The following is a 17,457-nucleotide window of genomic DNA, read 5'->3' on the forward strand; positions in this document are numbered from 1 at the left end:
AACCCTACTTTTGTTTGACCCTTCTCTCTGCTCATTGCAGGTTACACCCACTCCTCCCTTCTGAAGCCTGAGCCTCCTCTGCATCCTCCCCTCATGGTGTCAGCTGCCAGCGAGGATTCTTCTCTACTTTGTGAGGAAGTAACAGAGCACAACTGGGAAGAAAACAGATTTTAAGTAAGCAGCTCGTGGAATTAAAGAGAAACAAACATCACTCCGAGAAGTGGTTGAATGCTGCGTTCGTGGACACGACGCGATTGGGATGAGAAAACGCGCGAAAAAGTTTTTTTACGAGACGAATGAATAAGGTAAATAAACGATCTGCTTTACCTCATGATTAAGAAAATAAATGCAGTAAATGGTTTATAACTTGCAATAGCGGCTAAAACAGATATTTTTGGGATTTTTTCCCCCAGGATGCGCTGGTTATTCTTCCCCAATTTAAGTCTTCTTGTAAGTACTGTATCTTTGCTCTTACGTTCACTTCTGATAGATCTTTACGTTGTCTTAAGAGAAAGGATGGAGATAAGGTTGTCTAAAACGCTTCATCTTTTTAAACTGACACATTTGTCATCAGTGTATCAGTGCATGCTTTGACGCTTCTTTAAATGCACGTCTTCAAAAAGCGCCACAGGGGGATACTGTTAAGGTTGAGTCTTTACATTTTGTTTACCCGTTGTTTCATGATAATTGACCTAGTGTGCCACTTTGCCTTTAAATTTCGGAAGAACCAATTAATTGTAAGTTCACATACTGACTTTCAATTGCCTGAAAGTTAATTGACGCAATGACGTCAACGAGGTGGTCTCTAAACTGGTACTGGAGAGTTTACTTTTCATGGCTCTGCTGTCGGTTACCAGGTAATTTTTTCAGACTCAGCACTTGTCAGGAACAAAGGCCTACAAAAATTGACATCACAACAAGTGTTGCCTGTTTTATATATTTATTTTTGATAATTAATGTAAAAGCCTACTGCTTAGCAGATGAATGGGGTGTTCTGGGCCCCTAATTAGCTATAAAATCTTTGTATTTGAGACACCTGCTTAGTATTACTTTGTTGTGTAATTGAAGAGCTTTTGTTGCCACAAATCTATAACCTAAAAGTTCATTAGCTAAAATAATACGTATGTTTTTTGTTTTTTTTTGTTCCAGGTTTGTTTTTACTACTGTATATCAGGTAAGAGGCATTTCTACTTCTCCTTGTAGATGAATAAAATTTCAGTTCAGACAAGAAGAATAACTAGCTACCGAGCTTGACTGGCCTAGCAAGAAATGTTTAAAATAGCCCTGAAACACAATTTAAGCTTTCTCAAATGGGGTCTTCTGGACTTGTGCTTATTTTTTAAGTGCATTTATGAGGACAATATGAAAAATTAAGTGCACTTTGAATACTCAGCCGGCACACTAAAAACGATCAAAGTTGAACATACTACTAGAGGTTGCGATGACACTGGTGTTTGGTGGTCAAGGAAAGGTTTTGTTTGCAACACTAAGGTACAACAGTCGTTGCTTTGTATCTGTGTAGAATTGAGTGTCAGTAACAGTGTAAGTAAGATGTCACATCATTCAGTTAAATACAGTCAGGAAGAAAAATGTCCAATCCGGCAACACTGGAATGCTACTACTGACCTTGGCCAGAACACTTTGGTGAAAGACATTTTGAGTCTCAATGAGGCGATCCTGGTTAAATATATAGATAAATAATGATAATTGTATCCCTACAACATAGTTTTTTTTTGGCTCATTATTTGAAATACTTGTTTCTACCAAATGACAATAATCACATTTGCATGGACAACACTTCTTATGTAATATTTTCTGGGTAGGTTCTGATTTTCTTGTTGTACCTGAGTTGAATAATGAATGTGTTGATTTCACAACAGCTCTAAGTATCTTTCGGCTTCTTTCTCTTCTTTTTGTACAGTCTTTACGTCGGAAGTCAAAGCCCAGACATATGTCTGGGATGTGTCCTACCATGAGTACATATCTCGTCCCCAGCAATGGAACAAAGCATGGGAAATGTGCAAACAGCGCTTTGGAACCTTAGCCACTGTCTGCAACCAAAAAGAGAGCCAAGAGCTTACCAACTTTTTAAAATCCTTGAACATCTCTCAGCCTGTGTGGATTGCCGGGAACGTTTTGACACCTCTGAATAGTAGGTTCATTCCGCCATTTGAGACACTCTGTACTTGTATATTAGCACCCTTTTTGAATTTAAAAAACAAACAAACAAAAAACTTTTACAGAATACAAAATGGGACTTGTGATACTGCTTAATGAGACTTTTGGCACACTTGATTAATGTTTTCCCTGTGTTTAGAGCAAAAGTATGTTCACAAAGTGGAAAATTTATAATAAGGTCCAATCTTTCCTCTAACTATGCCAGGATTTTTCTGCCATGATATTGCTGCCTTCTTTTCCCTCTATGCGGTGAAACAAAGGTTTCCCAGACACCCCTGTTCAGGAGTTTAACAGGACTCAAAAACCAAGTATGCCTATCTCTTGCACAAGTTTCTCTCTGTGGGTAGTGTGACTGTTTGCCTGTCTCTGCCTTGATCCAAATTACTATGGAAATTACACCATCTTCTCTTATTCTTTTGAGAATTATGAGTTCCAGCTTTGGGCAAAAACGATCAGTTGAACCTGTGTCCATGGTGTTCATAGATATAGATAAACCTTTGACCACAATGGTTATTGGCACTCTGTGTTTCTTGGAGCCAGAACAGAGGACACTGGACACTATTTACTGATGGCTGCATGGTTGCTTGCGTGATGGCCTTATCAGTTCAGACAGCATCGGCAGTGACAAAATTTCTCTTAGCGGGCAGGAGCAGGACGCCTTTGGGGGCTTGTTTAAGGAGATTGAGTCATTCTCTGAGAGCAACACAGAGCTGCACATATGGGACTGGGTACTGAACAGCAGTGAAATCAACACCATGGAAAAGGAGTGTTCACCCGTTTCCTTTGGGCTGGTGTTCAAGTGGAGTCAAGCTGCCATAGAAATGGAGTCCTCCCTCACCAAGCAGTTGAGAGCCAGCCCCCTGTCAAGGTACAATTGTTGGGATACAGTGTAAGCACAAAGAACGAAAGTGAAGGATTAGCAATATCACAGTCAGGCTTTTTAAGAACCAGGTATCAAGAAGAACAATTTAAAATCACCACAAGAGATCAAAGTGACTCAAATGTATGTGCAATGTTGAATTGTGTTAATAAGCATTTTAAAATGCTGTTTACAGTTTAGACACTTCGGCCTCAAAGCTGGGTGGAGTTGCTATGCATAAAAACAACCACATGGAGACCATTTGGAAAGTCATTTTGGACTACTCAATTTTCAAACGCATGCCAAGATCTGAGCTGGCCTGATGTTAACTCCACCCATCTGGCTCGCCTAGAAGGGTAAAACAAGTGCTATGAATACATTGCAGGTACAGCTGGACCAAAATCTGCTCTTTCTTTGTTTTATCTTCCTCTAAAACCAAGTTATAATCTCTTATCAAACCCAATATGATTTTCGTTCATTTTACTTACAGCATATTTATTTTGTGGTTTCTCTCCTGGACATTATCACACCGGACTGGCAGCCACTCAACGAAATCAGTACTTCACTTTAACTATTGCCAAGCCTTGAATAATAATAAACCCAAGAGACAAAATAATATTCAACAGAGGACAGATAGTATTTTACCTTCATTTAGAAGCTGCTATGTAGTTGTAGTAGTGATATTTTGTCTACATTACTTAAGTATCTGAACATTAAAAACACTTCAGTAACTCAGCAAAAAAAGCTTGATGAGACTATCCCAAATCCATTCTGAATCTGTGGAATGCTTTATAAAAAAAATGCATACCCAAACACAAACACATGCTTGAACATAAAAGAGAAAGTCTTTGTGTCTCTTGCTCACCTAAAAATTAATAGGGAAGATGATGACCATGTTGTTATTGGCAGGGAGTACAGTTCCTAATGATTCTTGTAAATGTTTTGTGAGCCACGTCAGTCTGGATCCCACCCTTTATAACAAACTTCTCCTGTACTTACATCATGCTCCCCAATGAGCAATAAGAGCCTGAAAAACGGACTCCCCCTCCTAGAGCTCAACATGCAGAAAGCATATTGAGTTTTTGCTCTGCTGGTTTTGAGTCACAGAGTAGGGGATTATTTCCTTATGTTTTAGAGTTGAACTTATACACAGTGAGCAGCACACTTGAACAGTTGTTTTCAGGCCAGATCAGAGTGGTTGAAAGACAGGTTTTTGGATCATTCAGTTATTTTTCATTCAAACTCTGCAGAAAACCTGGAGATATTGCTACTTTAACCCATCATAGAGGGCAGTACCACATACTCGTGCTTGGGGTGGTGGTGGTGGGAGTTAACATGCTAGTAGGCACATGAAGCTGGACCCACCTCAATCAAGTAGTCTCAGGATCAGTGACTTAGGAAGCTCCTCTGCTGCATGGGAGGCGAGCTCCCAGTGGAAGTGCACTGGTGGCTGGATCAGATGGGCATTTTAGCCCACTATCTTCACAGCCTCTAAACCAGGGCCAAACAGCTCCACACCTGGACCTTTGACCCATTGCCTCTGTTTGCAGCATTTGTGCTGCATGGTTAGCAGCAGGGGATGGACCTCCAACCATAGAAAGAGTCCTGTGCATTAAAGCCTTGCCTGTGGATGCCAAAAAGTGTGCCTTCCAGTGCTGCCCAGAGACTGTAGATGCCCTTGTAGCCTTGTTGGGAAATCACTAAGTCACTGTGGGGCTGGTGAAGGGCAGTTAGGCAGAAAACCTATGACTAAATCGGCCTGACCCTAGAGCGGACAACCCCCGGCTGAGGAAGAATGACTTGGAAGCCCGAATACAACCCCTGGAAGGAAAAACCCAGGTCCCTTCCATGGTGCTGGCCTCTTGTGAGCCCAGACTACTGAAAGTGTTTCACCTGTGAATAGGAGGGACATTTGTCTTGGATTTTACCTGTTTACAGTAAACCAATTCCAACAAATGAATCATCTCAAGCCCAGATAAAAACAGAGCCCTCCTGGACTGAGGCAACTGTGTTCCCTCTTGAGGCCAGAATAACCAGCATGTCCACTGGGACCTTTCTACTCACATCAAGGTACAGACTACCAGGCTGAGATTGACCCATATTTTGACTGTTGTGGTCCCAAAAGATGGAACCTCAGGCAAAAAAAAGAAGACACAGAGTACTTGCCAAACCAAACCAGTGCCTGGATGTGCAGCCCCCTCTGAGCCCCCAACATCCAGGGAGGAGTCAAGTGAAGACGTGTCAGCCCAGCTGAGAATGACAGAAAGGGACTTTGGTCCAGATAAGGCCTCATCTGATTAAGTGTAGTCTTTTATTTATCTATTTATTAAGATATTTTTAATAACCACCGGCTGCTAGACTAAGGTAAAAATCTTCTTATTGATTATGGACCTATGTTGAAAAAATCCTGATAAAGAAGAAACCTTTTTTGGATCATGTCGAGGTTTTGATATGGAAACAAAACATTGTTGTTCTCTGTTTATAAGACCTTTCTGTAACTGTGACCATATCTTCATTTTTAAGAATTTATAATGGAAATTCTTTTTCATCCACCATCTCTTTCCCTAGGAAACATCACCATATTATCAAGTTCCCGTTTGGATGCCCACCTGGATGGAAACTCTTTGCAGAATCAGACATTCTCCATTGGGATGTTCCCCGTGAAGTATGATGAGTTCTGTTGCGTCTTTGACCCTGTTGCTGAGAAAATGGACTTTGCTAAGTGTGACTCGTACACAGGGGCCGTCTGCCAGATCAAAAAAGGTACCAATAATCTTATAATGCCACAATTTTTATTTCTTTCTAGTAATACCTTGTGATTAAAGTCAATGAGTCTGTAACAAATTCTGCTTTCAAATTTCTTTCCATGGTCTCTTAGCATCCCATAAAGTATTAGATTTAAAGAAAGTGGCCATAATATATGCTTTTGCTGCGTTAGAGGGTAACAGTGTGACATTTCAAATGAGTATACATTTTCATAAAGCAAACATTTCAGTGTGAATATTTGACATGTTTTCTATCAATAAAAACAACATAGGTTTGATGATTTTTGAGCCATCAACTTCTGTTTTTATTAATATTTTAAATAGAATGCCATCTTTTTAAAATAATTTGGATTGTACATTGGTGTCTGTTTTGTCTGCAGAAATCCTGAATGTTATCACTATACCAAAGACACAATTCTTCACTAGACTGGGCAAGAATCCGCTGACTAGACATGTGAGTGTGACATCAAAGCAGAGTATATAACTTTCTTGATCCTGTGCCATAAGTTAACAATTAAAAAGCTGACAGTATGAAGGAGAAAGTGTACACTGATTCAGCTGAATAAGATTTTACAAATGATAATTGTATTTATGGAACTTAATTCAGGCGTAGTGGCCCAATTTCAGGTAAAAATGATGACTTTGTGTCTTATTTTCAGCTTTGTGTGAAAATCTTGGAAGTCCCATTACAATTTGTGTAACTCGCCTCATTCAGCATGACATCACTATTACATTTCCTCAGACAAGACTGATCAAAATCTATCCTTCTTTTCTTTAGGTGTTTGAGGAACTGAGAGCTAACACATCCAGTAAGAGAGATCTGACCCTGCTCCAGCAGTTAACCCAGGCTGTTCTGCAAATGTTGGAGGCTGATGGATCAAACCTTCAGTCCAGTGATGTCCTTTACCTCACCCAAATGATTCAGATGGAACTGACTGCGCTGGCTAGCTCTCACTCTTCAGGAGGTGACACAGCAGAGGTCATGGTGTCCATAGCTACAAACTATGTAAAGGCAGCAAGCGTGATGCTGGAGCCCCACATGGCTACACAGTGGATGGGCCTGGCAGAGGATGGGGTAAGGAAACTTGCCAGCATGCATCTGTGGTACTTACAATGTCTTGGCCTATTTGTACCTTAGGTTTGAAACAAAAAATTACCCTTAATCTTAGCAAGTTGCCCTTCCTTGGTTGTAGTATAGACTGTATTCAGGGTATGGGGTCAAATACAGTGTTCAAGTTCTTTTTTCCCCAAAAAGTAAAGTTTTTTTCCTCTGCTTTAAATTCCATTCTACTTTTTATGTAATTTCTTGGACAGGTCAGCGTGGGGCCTTTCACTGTTGTCAGGAGTATAGACAGTCTGACTGAAGCTCTTGCTGACATTTTACCTGCTGGGGGAAGAGGCTTCACTCTTTCTACCAAGAACATAGGTAAGAAAACATTTTGAAGTTCTGTGTTTAGAACACCAGAGGCTGAGTTCAAGTGATGATCAAAGTTCAAGTAGAAAAAGAGAAAAAAAAGGAATACACTTTAAGAACTTTAAGCTCTCAAACTCTCAGAGATATTTCACTTTATTATCAAAGGCAAGCTTTCTTGTCATGCACTCTGACATTTTAGTGATATTTTGCTACTTTATGTCTTGTCGCTCATAAATCAGGGAGTTATTTAAAGTTCAAATGTGATCCACTTGACTGAGAACAAAAATAAACTCTGCCCTTGTGTCTGGGTCCTATTTACTTGTGCTGTTAACCTCTGTTAGTTGTTTCTGTGACCTCTGTTGTCTTTGCTGTCAGATGTGTTCATGAAGTGGCAGAAGCTGTCAGAGGAGAGTGGTAGTGAAGTCTTTAAGCCATCTGCCATCGGTTCTCACATCAGCAGTACCAGTGGACAGGACGAGTTGCTGATCCCTGACACTGAGCTCCAGAGGATTCACACAATGGGTAGGAATTTTACACGCATGGGGACATGCTTGTTTTAGAGGTTTACAATGAGAGATTTTAAAAAACGAATGTGGTTTCACATTCAATCAGTTATGTTAACACATCTTTTCATGGCAAATGAATATATATTTAAAGCCTGTTTATTAATTCCTTGTTCATATGTTTTATTTAAGAATTATTACACTGAATGGATGAAACAGACACTTTAAATGATCATAACCCTCAGATGAATAAAGAAACTGAAACATAAAGCTACGCACATTAAACCCTTTGGTTAGTTGTGGATGTAAGTGCAAGACATAACCTCTAAATTTGTTTCACGACTACTGTGTTTGTGTAGAAAACTTTTGACAGCTGGAGCAAAAAGAACATCTTGCATCTTACAGATATTCATGTACAAGGAAACTTTCATGGTGTGAGGGTGTGTTGAAAGCATTAGAACTGGAGCACTGCTAACCTGAAGGGAGGATCAGAATAATCATAATTGTTCCTCAGTAATTGAAATATAGCATTAAATGTTTTTTTTCTGTCCCTCTCAGGATACAAGGAAGTAATGCTTATTCATACCTACTACAGCCATCTGAGTAAGATCCTGTCTGGAGAACAGGAGTCTCTGCACAGTCCAAAAGCGGAAAGAAAGAGGTTAGCTGTGATTTGATTAGTATTCTTCGCTTAATGCCTGTTATAACTAGTATTAGCTAGTGTTCTTGAAACCAGTAGACTAACAGACACTCAATGAGATAAATATCTGCTGAGTGCTGGTTTTATGTTTAATTTGATTGTGAATTTGTTTCTGTTTCTTATAAAATCTCAGAGGCTCTTGAAATCAGGTGTTGCAAATAGCCATCTGTGCTTATATTTTGCAAATAGAAAATTATTTCTTTATTGAAAATGGCTCATGAAAGCTCATATTTTCCTCTCCTTTATTATTTTGGGTTGAATTTAGCACTAATTTGAAAGGTTTCTTTCTGATTGATTCTGATACTGAACAGTACGGCACATGGAGGCATTGTACCAAATTTCACATTACTTTCTTAAGTACTTAAATGATCATTCAGAAAATGTATTATATGTTATATCACAGTAACAAAGATATACTATAACAAGATTGAACTTTTCCTTTGTAGGTTTTGAAAGCTTGTAAAAACAATCCTACATTTTCTTACCTTGGCTAACTAGATCAGATAGACTGAATAATCTTCTTGTGTCCTTTCCTAAACATTTCACAAAGTAATGGATTGTACATAGTCTTGATTAAAAGTCTTACTGTATTTCTGGACTTAAGATACCGTAAAATACCAAATAAACGCCGGGTTCCAAATAAACGCCGGGTGTAGCAGCACGTTTAGCAAAATAGACGCCCGTTCCAAATAAACGCCGGGGGTATGGTAAGTTACCCGGCACAGCCTACGAGCTGCAGTCAATTTCTTTTGTTATTTTTTTCATTCCACGGTCGTAGTTACAGAACACACATGCAAACGCTGAGCTCACAACTGACAGTTGACTCTTGAAAACTGATTTTTGTAAAAGAAACATAATCAGACTGCACCTTATTAGTAGTGGTGCAACGGATCATGATTGATCTGTGATCCGTTAGGATCGACATAATCGGTTCGGCACACACATGATCCTACAGCAGTGTTTTTTGTGCAGCAGAAGCCCAGAGCGCTCGCACCAAACACCCCCTCCCTGCTCGTCTGCTCGTATGCCCCGTCTGAGTGCAGACTCAGATGGGCCCATATTTCACTTGACCCAAAACACAAATAAAAGGACTCCCACCGAAAAAATCTGATATCGGTCTGCATTCACGCTTTATTTAGAGAATTTTCAGCGCGTTACTTTCACACAAAAACACAGCTAAATAATGCACTAGTTCTCATCGTGTCGTAAAACGGCGCTACCTCTGCTGCAGAGCCACAGCTGGGTACAAGGCACTCGCTGCTTAGTGTATCAGTCCACGCGCGGGGTGCCAGATATAAACAAACGCAGGTAGTCTGCCAGGACGAATTATGCAATAACAACGTAAAGATGAGGAGGCTTTGAAGAGTCAAAGAAGAAGACGTTACCACTTCCGCTGAATATTATTTTATGGGAAAGAAATAAACGCCTGTCCCAAATAAACGCCTGGTCTGCTCAGTGATTGAAACAAATAAACGCCCCGGCTGCAATTTGGTATTTTACGGTACTTGGAATGGTAACCATCAGCTGCTTTTCCAGTGTACCTCCAGGCCACCAGACGTCTGCTGTCATATCAGCCTCTGTCCGTGATGCCTCCAAGCGTCAAACCATCTCTGTGGCAGTCGAGTACACCCTGTCCTCCCCACCTATGGTACAGCTCATTGTTAGTTATTATATTGTGTCTAAGGTTAAGAAAAGATAATTGCTGTCTACAGTTTTTGACTAGTGTTGAAGTGGCTTTCTTTTGTTTTGTTAAAGCAAATTTTCTGATGGGATAGATGTTGATCTAGGTAGATGTATTAAAAGGGAAATAGAGAGAGAATGAAAAAAGTAAAAACATATGATTCTGTTTTTGGGTGCAGTACTCCCAGCATGTTTCCCCTGTTTGTGCCTTTTGGAATTTCAGCCTCATGTAAGTTTGACAAACACACACGAAACTTGTATGTACACTATTTGTGATTCCTCATGTTCAGTACAACATTCTGTTTATTTGTTGTGCTGTACAGGAATAATTATTCCAATAGCTGGTCCAGTGATGGCTGTCGGGTGACCCTCTCCAGCTCTGGTATCACGTCTTGCCTCTGTAACCACACCACCAACTTTGCAGTGCTGATGAATTACCAGGGGTCAAAGGTAACATAAAGATGTGTTATGGTGCTAATAGAAGAACTAACTTAAAATGTTGTGATGTTTAGGGGCTGGTACTGTTTTGTCAAAAGTTATGGGAACATTTTAGATTTCAAACTGGTTATGTATAGTACATATTGAACTATTGCTGATGTGAAACAAAACTCTGACTCCTGAAACTGTTGATGGGCTTTATTGTACAGTTTTCAGAACCAAGCTTCTGTCAGTATTACAAATCTTTTAAGTAATGCACTGAGAAACATTCTTTTTTGTATGAAACTGGTGAAAACAAAGTTGTTAACAAACAAAAACTATCATTTTTGAATATATCAATTTTTTTTATTTAAGTTTTAAACCAAGTCCATCCAAATGCAAAAATTCTTTAGAGGCCTTGAGATCCATCTAACCTGCAATCCTTCAACATCAGTCTCTCTTAGCTTGCTGTTGTTCATTTAAGTACTTTTTCTCTTTTTCAGTGGAGTCCTAAAGAAGAACTGATTTTGACCAAGCTCACATTTATTGGTTGCGGTGCATCTCTGTGTGCGCTTGTGGTGACCTTGATGCTGTTCACCGTACTGGAGTGAGTAGCTGGTTTTCTTGTCCAGCTTATCCAAAATGTCAGCAATTCATTGACAACAGTCATAAGTTCTCTTTAATATCTGTTCATGGAAATGGGTGTAAAACTCGGTCAAATAGATAAAATTGATGGGCTGAGGAAAAACATAAAAAACACAAACATATAAGCATTTGTGGGCTAAGTATTTTGAATATTGATCAGAGCTATTCCAGTCATTACTGTGGTCTATATGTGAGTCAACTCTGAAGGTTTATGGAGCAATCCTGCTGCAGTTAATTAACATAAGGGTCACTGAGGGATCACAATCAACCAGAGAGGAGCTGCCTTGACTATTTATGGCTGTCCTGAAATCAAAGTGAGCAGCCATGCATTTCACACACATGCTGCTGTATGATGTACACACATTTTGGTACACACACAAACACATAGTAGAGGAACGCATGTCCAGAGGTGACTGTAATCAAATCATGAAATTATGGTTGTCACAAGTGTGTAAATTCATATTGAATTAGATTAAATGGGTTTAACCTGCAGGACGTCATTTTGGAGTCTGTCACCCATTAACCATTGTAAGAAGATTCATTCATTTGTTTTTGATTAACTTGTGATTACTCGTGTATTAATCTCCTAGTCAAAGCCACTGTCAATAACCAGAGCATAAAATAGTCTCTTATGAGCAACACGGAAAGGAGACTCCACCCTGTGGTGATATCTGGTACTGCAGCTATATCACATCTGACCTCTGACTGTTACAGAGGACCGGTGTTATAGAATAGGCTTAGACTCTATATCAAAGGTAACAGAACATGCCCATGAAAATCTCATTTAGGAAGAACTTGTCTTGGCGTGTCAAAATTATTAACATAGACAGCCCTAGTTGTGACATAACAATATAAAATTACCTGCTTTCTTCGCAGTAAGTCAGGATATGGATAGATAAACAAACATTTTATTGCTACTGAATACATATTTTTGTTTGCACTGTGTTGTTAAGAATATCTTGTTTGAAATAAGACTTTTCATGAAACTTGACATTATTCCCATCCCTCTCCACAGTATTCCAAAATCTGACAGGACATCTATTCATAAGAACCTGTTCATCGCTCTTATCTGTGCCCAGGTGATTCTGCTATGCAGTGGCTCAGCCATTCACAACAAGGTAATAATCAGATTTTTTCTACAAGACAAATAAAGTTCACTAAAGGTCTGTAGAACCAGATAGTACAAGAAATGTATCTTTTGACTTCTTCAAACAGGATAGTATATAGATAATCAAAGCTGATTAGGTGTAATGTTCAGATATTGAAACGCTGGAATTTCTGTTCAGCAGTAACAATAATTAGTAGAATTTTTGCAATATAATAAACTCAAGTTGTATAAACCAAGAATTAAAAAAAAAAATTTAAACCCTAATGTCCACAATAGGTTTTGTTAGCAGATAATGAAATGCTGGTAAACTCTTTCCTGCCTTTATGCGTCTAAATATTACCCCATGACAAAGATGCCTAAATGGGACTTCAAGTTCTAATCCATACCGAGGTTTCCTGTAAAACAAATGATTTGGCATTACAAATGGCCACTAATGTCTTATCAATCAGCTACATCACATGGTTCAGTCTCTCGGTTGTCACCACAATGGCCTTTCATTAGTTTGACCCCTGGTCCTTTGACCTCAGGTCATGTCATGGTTGTTTTTTTCCTCGGGGGCAGGTGACCACATGTTAGAATTTTATTGAATGGTTTCATATGTGTATATATATGCTGATTGATAAGAGAGAACTTTTTTTTTTTTACAGTTCAACAAGGATTTAAACATATGCTTGGGCCAGCCTACAACTGTTAGCAATTAATAAGGATTAAAGGCTCTGGTGTTTTGCTAAAGTTGCTCCCAGAGGATTGAGTGTTTTTGCTTGACATGCAGTATTTAGTAGTTGGAGTCCACTTCTGTGCAGTTATGGAAAAAGGTATCAACAGAAATAAATGAGTTTGGGATTTCCAAGAGTTATAATCTGGATAATATGTTAGTCACCACCTCCGCCCAACTCATCATCCACTGTTTAACCCTCTTGAATCAATCCATTAACTGCATCACTAATTTTTTGTTTGTGAAAGCCATGGTTATGGATTTTTTAAAAACAGTTATTCTTTTCAATAAATACTTTTACCAAACATCTTAAGAAGATTGATAAATTGACTTCTTTAGGGGAAAAGTTGTTTCACAAAATGTATCTTTGCAAGTTACATAGACTCCAGCATGTGCAGTCCTGTGAAATACAAACAACAGAGAGGAACTTATACATCACTAATGTGTGACTGCATGTCTGTGGTGGTGTGTTAACAGGTAGCATGCACACTTGTGGCAGCACTGCTTCATCTCTTCTTCATGGCTGCATTCAGCTGGATGCTGGTGGAGGGTCTGCTGCTCTGGAGCAAGGTGGTTGCAGTGAACCTCAGTGAGGATCGACACATGAAGTATTACTATCTCATCGGCTGGGGTATGAAAGCATAATGATAACCAAATCACTTTTCTTACACGATACTTAGAACAACCTACTGTATCAAATCTATATTTTAAAGGCATGGATCTGATCAGGTGGCTTATTTTTTAACAGTGCTGTTGAAAAACTGTTTCCCTGATCGTGGTTGGCATTTTTCCCTGTGCTCACAGAATTCCCCTCCCTTTTACGCATTTTGCTCTTGCTCCTCTTGTTCATTGATAATGTATGTCCTTCTATCTTTATTCTTGTCATTTATCCTCTGCCTCTTTTGCTTTTTTTTCCTCCCTCTAGGTCTTCCAGTGCTGATCGTCACCATCACGCTAGCATCAGCCTCAGGCAAATATGCTGCTGATGGCTACTGTTGGCTCAGTGTCCAGAACGGCATAATTTGGGGCTTTGCTGGACCTGTCATCTTCATCATCATGGTCAGATATTAAAATTCTTTTCTTTTCATGCAGTCTTTAGACACCTTTAATGAATGAGATAGAAAATTCCAAGCTTGTCTTACAGTGTTTACTCAAAATGTTTCACAATCCCTTTTCAAATTTTTGCATTAAACATGTATTGTCTTTGATATGTAATTTCTGCACCCTCATCTTATGTCTTTTGCATTTACCCTTTTTCATTCCATATCTTCTCTTTTTATTTCAGGTTAACCTTATGGTACTGACCAGGGTGGTGGTCATCACCATCTCCACCGCCAAGAGACGGTCCATCATGTTAGCCATGGGCACCAGTCCTGTTGAACAAGCCTATGAACAAATGAGGTACAGACCACAAGGAGGTGCCATTTGTCCTCTTTTGAGATGATTCGCTCCAACCGAGGCCTTGGAGCAAACAAGCTGTAGCCACTGATCCTGAAACAAAAAAAAAGTGGTCGAGAGATTTAGCATTATATTTGATACATAAACCAAGAGTCTGATTAATAAGAAAGATAGGAATACAATATTGATAAGTTGCATTTAGCTTTTTTTTAATCTGAGATTTTCAAGTGACTCTTGGTTAAGATTTTTAAAAAATATTCAAAAATGAGTATTCAGATTGAAGGCTCACTATACGCAAACTTGATTCATAAAGCAGTTTAAAAACAACCACAGCTAAAACAAAGTGCTGTACATAAAAGATAGTGCAGGCATAAACAAGTAAATAAATAAACAAATGAATCAATAAAACAAAGGTGCAGGTACTAAAGTAATTGTTTCATTGTTCTTAAAAACAATTTACATTCATTTTCTTTTTTTACAGCAACACCATTACGTTAATTGCATGTATAATGTCCTTTAATGAAGATATTGATTAGATGTTTCTACCTATGAAATAATGAGTTACTAAATTAAAAAGCAGTTCTTATTTTTCTTTTTTCTTTGCCTGTGTGTTAAATGGTTGAGAAGAAAATACATTTAGCTAAATGAAGCATTTTTAAATATTTACTGTTTCATCATAAAGAGTAGTTGTATCTTGGTGAATATATCTAAGCCACGTCCAGTTATAATTTGTCTGAATGACTTCTGGAAATTGAGTCAAGAAAACTCTAACCCTTTAATTTTGATAAGACTTTTAACAGAACTCTACAGCTGCAGAATTTCCTTGGTCACATGTTGTTTTTGCGCTATAATATCTATCCTGGAAACAGTGTCACAGCTGTCTTCGCTCTTGTCTTACTTTATTTCAGATCAGGTGTCGTCTCATCAGAGTAACACTGTGCTGTTTTTGATTCACTAGATTTCCCTTGCAGGTTTGTATATGATCCTATCAGTGAAGATCATGTTAAAATAGATATTTTTCACTCTTGCAGCCCATCGGGGCTCACAGTGGATGCTTTATGAAGGTTTCAAAGGAGGCCTTGAACCATTTGGCACCCCTGGGTGGCAGCCATTGCGGAAACTCAAACACATTCCTCCGCTGAATAAACTGGTGCTCGCCGCCTGCCATGTCACACACGTATACACACACCCACACACACAGCTGGTGCGGTTTGGCAGCCACCTGAATAGGAAGATAATTCCACTCTAAACAGAATTAAAGCAGATTTAAGGTGGGAAGTTGTCACCCCATGAGCCTTCCCAGCTGCACAGTGTTGTATATGGAAAAACTAGGCTGCCAGAGTTGGTCAGTTTTGTCTATTATGAGCTAAAGAGTTGAGCAAACTAGAAAAATGTAAATTTGAACTCAGAGATGATTTTGATGGTATACTTCAGCAAGTCTACTGACAATTGTTGTCCAAGTTCACCTCAGTCTGCCAGTATTAGAAGTGTATGACTGTCCTTAACTATTACCATAACTTTGTTTGTATATTTGGTGTGCTTTCAAAAAAGCAGGTGTAAATACTTACATTGTAGTATTTTGAAATGGTTTTGAATGTGTGTTAGTTCATAATATGTTTTTGTGTGTTTGAACATAGGGCTGCAGTCAAAGCAATTCTGGTTTTGCTTCCTATCCTCGGCTTGACGTGGCTGTGTGGCGTCTTGGTGCCTTTTTCAATCGTGATGGCTTACATCTTTGTTATCCTCAACTCCTTGCAGGTAACTGCACTCTAACAACAGATGCTGCCATCTGTTTTCATCTTTTAAACACAGTCACAGAAAAAAAACAAAGAGAAGAATAACATGTTCTCATATCAAGAATTTCTTTTACACTATAGTGCTACAAAAATTTTGATACTTCAATTTAGAGTTAGTAAAACAAGCTTTATTGTGTAGAAATATGCTGTTTAAATCAATATAATAAAAAACCTAAGTTTATTGAAATAAAGCTGAAAAAGAAAAGTAAGACTCAAGATTCAACAACTAGAAACTTTTGAACAACTAAAAAAATGTTTCATATTTTAAAGACTTTAAATGATTTTTTTTCCTTCAATGAGAAACAGAAAGGTTTTCCATTATACATTTTAATTCTGCCTTTCTCTCCTGGTTAGGGTACACAGACTGTCAAGGTTTTTATTTGTCAGTGACAAGGCTGAGGCAGAAAGGAGAAAAAAGGCCTTGGTCTGGCTTGTGTTAAACAGGTGCTTCATTCTAACAAAGAAAGTCGATTTGTATTGTTTGTTTGATTATTCCTGCTTTTTATTTTTAAGGGTCAGCATTATTATTGTTTTGGGGTCTGCCAGTGTTGATTTGTACACACTTAGTGCTGAAATTCAATGGATTATTTTCTCAGGAGTAGTTTACCTGTGGGCGTAGCTGCATTTAAAAAAAGGTCACAACACCGAGAAATATGGTGTTTTACTTCAGAAAGAGTAACTCCGATTTATTCTTTCTCACTGCACTGCAGTAATGAAGGGGAAATAATGTAATTCCCTGACTACAGCAGTTGGTCCCACTTCCCCCAGCATCCCCAGCATGTCCAGATCTGCTTCTGCAATTTGTGTTTGTCTTTAATCCGCTGTATCTTTAATTGAGCTGTATATTTAACGAGAAAATCAATAGAGGTTTTAGCTGCAGTCTAATCATTAAGCAAGGCCTCCCAGTTGCCATAAATAGTTTCTGTTTCCCCCTCATATCTTATTATATTTCCTACATGTCCACAGTAATTACTACAGCGGGGCTTGTATTATGGAGTCTACCACTTTACATGTAAACCATGATATGCCTTTCTTTTCAGTTTCACACATCCATACTTCTCTCAGTCTCTATCTTTTAGCTGTCTGTGAACTGTTTTCTGAAATTCTATCTGCCCTTTTCTGCGACTGGGAATTTTTCTCTCTCTCTCTTTGACTTTATTGGGTTGTTTGTATCAGAGAAACTTTGCCGTTGATAGTGAGTCAATGCATTTTTGTGCTTACGCCCTATTCATGATAACGTGCTGGTTCACTTGGGTTGCTGGGGTTCCTGAGGTTCTGT

The 17,457-nt window shown here is 38.8% G+C and overlaps 1 protein-coding gene across 1 annotated transcript in view; it reads left to right on the forward strand.

The window, feature by feature from the left end:
- The first annotated feature begins 414 nt into the window (after nucleotides 1-414).
- Nucleotides 415-17,457, forward strand: part of LOC141789399 (adhesion G protein-coupled receptor D2) — a 78,018-nt gene continuing 60,975 nt past the window's right edge. The window contains 23 exon segments of the mRNA XM_074668800.1: nucleotides 415-450; nucleotides 1,150-1,174; nucleotides 1,922-2,188; nucleotides 2,465-2,546; nucleotides 2,548-2,696; nucleotides 2,699-2,761; nucleotides 2,764-3,031; nucleotides 3,033-3,046; nucleotides 5,606-5,800; nucleotides 6,183-6,256; nucleotides 6,581-6,877; nucleotides 7,117-7,228; nucleotides 7,592-7,738; nucleotides 8,278-8,380; nucleotides 9,956-10,079; nucleotides 10,279-10,328; nucleotides 10,423-10,549; nucleotides 11,020-11,123; nucleotides 12,177-12,279; nucleotides 13,462-13,615; nucleotides 13,910-14,043; nucleotides 14,270-14,385; nucleotides 16,020-16,140. Of these exon segments, the coding sequence (XP_074524901.1) occupies nucleotides 415-450; nucleotides 1,150-1,174; nucleotides 1,922-2,188; nucleotides 2,465-2,546; nucleotides 2,548-2,696; nucleotides 2,699-2,761; nucleotides 2,764-3,031; nucleotides 3,033-3,046; nucleotides 5,606-5,800; nucleotides 6,183-6,256; nucleotides 6,581-6,877; nucleotides 7,117-7,228; nucleotides 7,592-7,738; nucleotides 8,278-8,380; nucleotides 9,956-10,079; nucleotides 10,279-10,328; nucleotides 10,423-10,549; nucleotides 11,020-11,123; nucleotides 12,177-12,279; nucleotides 13,462-13,615; nucleotides 13,910-14,043; nucleotides 14,270-14,385; nucleotides 16,020-16,140 (2,865 nt within the window).

Source organism: Halichoeres trimaculatus, unplaced genomic scaffold, assembly GCF_033239565.1.
Source record: "Halichoeres trimaculatus isolate MK-OKI-2021-1 unplaced genomic scaffold, fHalTri1.1 fHalTri1_scaffold_4, whole genome shotgun sequence".
Taxonomy (NCBI): Eukaryota; Metazoa; Chordata; class Actinopteri; order Labriformes; family Labridae; genus Halichoeres; species Halichoeres trimaculatus.